Here is a 4,147-nt window from a genome sequence, read left to right as displayed (position 1 = left end):
GACTCAGAGACATCCAAAGCCACATCGCTAGTGGCTCCCACCTCCACAATTGGGGACATAAATGTTTCCACATCAACTCCTAACTTGTCTGATAATAGGAAGATTCAGACAGAGCCCATTTCCTCCCTGACTTCTGTATTGAGCGAGATCAGCACCTTTGGGGAGACCAGCTCAGCCACAGAGACAGACACTGTCATTTCTGAACTGCCCCCCAGTGCTACTATGGAGGTCTCCAGAACAGAAGTCATCTCTAGCAGAACATTCATCTCGGACCCTGCTCAGCCCACAATGACACCAGACATCCCCACAGAAACCATCACTGGTATCTCTTCTCTCCCTATCCTAAGAGAATCTGAAGAAATGCTCATCAGCACCCAAACAGGTCATCCTGTGACTACAACACAAGATACCCTTTTATTGGACAGGTCAACCAAAACTTCCTGGGCAGGAACTCACTCAACTCAGACGGAGGGATTTACCCACTCAGAGATGACCACTCCTCTGAGCAGCGGTCCTGACAATGTGTCACGGACGAGCCCTCCCTCCTGGGGAGAAGCCAGCTCTGCCTCCACCCTGCTGTCTCTGCCTGCCACAACCGCAACTTCCCCTGTTTCATCCACCTTGCCAGCGAGTAGCCCTTCCTCTTCGCTTCCTGTGGCCTCACTGCTCACCTCTGCTCTGGTGAAAACCACAGACGTGTTAGGCACAAGCCCAGAATTAAAAGCCAGTTCACCTCCAAATTTGAGTAGCACTGCAGATACAGAAGCAGTGCGTCATTTCACAAACACAGCCGTGACCCATGTAGGAACCACCGGTTCTGGACATGAGTCACATTCCTCTGTCCTAGCTGACTCAGAGACATCCAAAGCCACATCGCTAGTGGCTCCCACCTCCACAATTGGGGACATAAATGTTTCCACATCAACTCCTAACTTGTCTGATAATAGGAAGATTCAGACAGAGCCCATTTCCTCCCTGACTTCTGTATTGAGCGAGATCAGCACCTTTGGGGAGACCAGCTCAGCCACAGAGACAGACACTGTCATTTCTGAACTGCCCCCCAGTGCTACTATGGAGGTCTCCAGAACAGAAGTCATCTCTAGCAGAACATTCATCTCGGACCCTGCTCAGCCCACAATGACACCAGACATCCCCAGAGAAACCATCACCAGGTCCTCTTCCTTCTCTCACATGACAGAATTGACAGAAATGACCTTCAACACACAAACAGGTCCCCCTGGGACTACATCACATGATACACACACTGTGGACACAACAACCACAGCATCTTTGTCAGGGACCCACTCAGCTGTGGCTCAGAGATTTTCACACTCAGAAGTGAACACTCTTATGAACAGGGATCCTGCTAATGTGTCATGGATGAGCTCTCCCTCTTTGGAAGAAACCCGCTCTCCCTCCTCCCTAGAACCCATTCTTGTCACAACCTCACTGTCTTCTGTCACTCCCACACTACAAGGGCCCAGTACTTCCTCCCCTGTGGACACATCAACCACAGTCTCCTGGTCAGAGACCCACCCAGCTGTGACTCAGAGATTTTCACACTCAGAAGTGACCACACTTATGAGTAGGGGTCCTGCGAATATGTCACGGACAAGCTCTCCCTCTGTGGAAGAACCCAGCTCTCCTGCTTCCCCAGGACCTATACTTGTCACAACCTCACCATCTCCCATTACTCCCACATTACAAGGACACAGTACCTCCGCCCCCATCTCTAGGACCTCAGTTCTCACCTCTGCACTGGCAAAAACCAAAGACATTTTCAATGCAAGCTTAGAACCTGTGGCCAGTTCACCTCCAACTTGGAGCAACACTTCCGATGAGATACTGGCCATTTCAGAAGCCACCACATATACAGAGACAATTTATCCTTCCGTAAACACAGTAGTGGCAAATGTGGAGACCATCAGCTCACCATATCAATCCTATTCTACTGTCACAGCTGATTCAGGGTCATCTGAAGCCACATCTACAATTACCAGCTCCACCATGGGAGACACCACAGTTTCCACGACAATGCCTAGATCCTCTGTGACTACAGGGATTGAGACTGAGGCAATGTCCTCCCTGAGCCCCGGACTGAGGGAGACCAGCACCTCCCAGGAGACCAGCTCATTCAGCAAGACAAGCACTATCCTTTCCAATGTGCCTGCTGATGCAACTGCTGGGGTCTCCAGGACAGACGTCATCTTCTCTAGCAGGCCATCTATCCCAGACCGTGCTCATTCCACAACGTCACCGGACATCTTCACAGGAACAATCACTGGGCTCTCTACTTTGCCTGCCATTACAGAATCTGAAGAAAGGACCATCACTAGCCAAACAGGTTCTACTGGGGCCACATTGCAGGGCACCCTTACCTTGGATACATCAACCACAACCTCCTGGGCAGGAACTCACTCAATTGTGACTCAGGGATTTCCACACTCGGAGATGACCACCCTTACAAGCAGCGGTCCTGAGAATGAGTCATGGACGAGCCCTCCCTCTGTGGAAGACACCAGCTCTGCCTCTTCCCTGCTCTCTTTACCCACAATAACCTCACCTTCCCCTGTTTTATCCACGTTACTAGAGGATAGCCCCTCCTCTGCTCTTCCTGTGACTTCACTGCTCACCACTGGTCTGGCGAAGACCACAGACATGTTTGGCACAAGCTCAGAACCTGTGCCCAGTTCACCTCCACGTTTAGGCAGCACCTCACATAAGATACTGGCCACTTCTAAAAATACCACAGATACACAGGAAATTTATCCTATAAACACAGAAGTGACTGGCGTGGAGACCACCAGTCCCAGACATGAATTACATTCCTCTTTCCCAGCTAAGTCACTGCCATCCAATGCTACATCTCCAGTGGTTACTGTCTCTACCATAGAGGCCACCGCTGTTCCCACATCAACGTTGGGTCCCTCTGAAACTACAAGGATTGAGATTCAGCCAACTTCCTCCCTAACCTCAGGGGTGAAGGAAACAAAGAGCTTCCGGGAGGCCAGCTCATCCACTGACACAAGCACTGTCCTTTTCAAAGTTCCCACTGGTCCTACAACTACTGAGGTCTCCAGCACAGGAGTCATCTCCTCTAGCAGAACATCTGTTGCTGGTGGCGCTCAGTCTGCAGTATCTTCAGATATCTCCACAGAAATGACCACCAGTCTCTCTACCTCCCGCATCATGAGAGAATCTACAGAAATGACCATCACCACTTCAACAGGTCCTCTTGCGGCCACCTCCAAGAGAACCCTTTTATCAGATACATCGACTGCAACCTCCAGGACAGGAACTCACTCAGCTATGACTCAGGGATTTACTCACTCAGAGGTGACCACTCTTATGAGCAGTGGCCCTGAGAGTGTGTCATGGGAGAGCCCTCCCTCTATGGAAGAAACCAGCTCTGCCTCTACCCTGCTTTCTCTACCTGCCACAACCTCAACTTCCCCTGTTTCATCCACCTCACCAGAGAGTAGCCCTTCCTCTTCACTTCCTGCGACTTCACTGCTCACCTCTGGTCTGATGAAAACCACAGACATGTTCGACACAAGCCCCGAACTAGAGGCCAGTTCAATTCCAGATTTAAGCAGCACTGCAGATACAGAAGTAGTGAGACCTTTCACGAACACAGCACTGACCCATGTAGGAATCACGAGTTCTGGACACGAATCACATTCCTCTGATCTAGCTGACTCAGAGACATCCAAAGCCACATCGCCAACGGCTGCCACCTCCACCACTGAGGACATAACTGTTTCCTCTTCAACTCCTGCCTTCTCTGAAACTAGGAAGATTCATACAAAACCCATTTCTTCCCTGACTTCTGGACTGAAGGAGACCATCACATCTGAGGAGACCAGCTCAGCCACAGAGACAGGCACTGTCATGTCTGAACTGCCCCCCAGTGCTACTACGGAGGTCTCCAGAACAGAAGTCATCTCCTCTAGGAGAACATTCATTCCAGACCCTGTTCAGGCCACAATGACACCAGACATCCCCACAGAAACCATCACCACGTTCTCTTCCTTCTCTGACGTGACAGAATTAACAAAAATGACCTTTAACACACAAACAGGTCCTCCTGGAACTAAATCACATAAAACCCTTTCCACGGATACCTCAAGCACACTCTCCTGGTCAG

General features: G+C 50.4%; 2 protein-coding genes across 2 annotated transcripts; both read left to right on the top strand.

Annotated features, from left to right (window-relative positions):
* The first annotated feature begins 489 nt into the window (after positions 1-489).
* Positions 490-3,365, top strand: LOC103584253 (mucin-16-like). Its single transcript, XM_008565324.1, has 4 exons — positions 490-703; positions 1,427-1,523; positions 1,737-2,660; positions 3,269-3,365. Exons 1-4 carry the CDS (start codon positions 490-492, stop codon positions 3,363-3,365), a joined length of 1,332 nt encoding a protein of 443 aa, XP_008563546.1.
* Positions 3,366-3,393: 28 nt separating this feature from the next.
* LOC103584251 (mucin-16-like) lies at positions 3,394-3,924 on the top strand (the record flags this gene model as incomplete). The annotated part of the gene is made up of 1 exon (XM_008565323.1): positions 3,394-3,924. A coding segment is annotated over exon 1 (531 nt), but the record flags the coding sequence as incomplete, so codon positions are not given.
* Between the last annotated feature and the right edge of the window lie 223 nt (positions 3,925-4,147).

Source organism: Galeopterus variegatus, unplaced genomic scaffold (assembly GCF_000696425.1).
Source record: "Galeopterus variegatus unplaced genomic scaffold, G_variegatus-3.0.2 Scaffold48065, whole genome shotgun sequence".
Lineage (NCBI taxonomy): Eukaryota > Metazoa > Chordata > Mammalia > Dermoptera > Cynocephalidae > Galeopterus > Galeopterus variegatus.
Note: the sequence above shows the minus strand (reverse complement) of the source record. Positions and strands in the feature narration are given on the sequence as shown.

What these genes read in the sequence shown, in the direction of transcription:
- LOC103584253 (XM_008565324.1), top strand. Translation starts at nt 490, where the DNA reads ATGACCACTCCTCTGAGCAGCGGTCCTGACAATGTGTCACGGACGAGC. An exon ending in GAAAACCACAGACGTGTTAG is followed by an intron (nt 704 to 1,426) that starts GCACAAGCCCAG and finishes CCTCCTCCCTAG; the next exon opens with AACCCATTCTTGTCACAACC. An exon ending in ACATCAACCACAGTCTCCTG is followed by an intron (nt 1,524 to 1,736) that starts GTCAGAGACCCA and finishes CCCCATCTCTAG; the next exon opens with GACCTCAGTTCTCACCTCTG.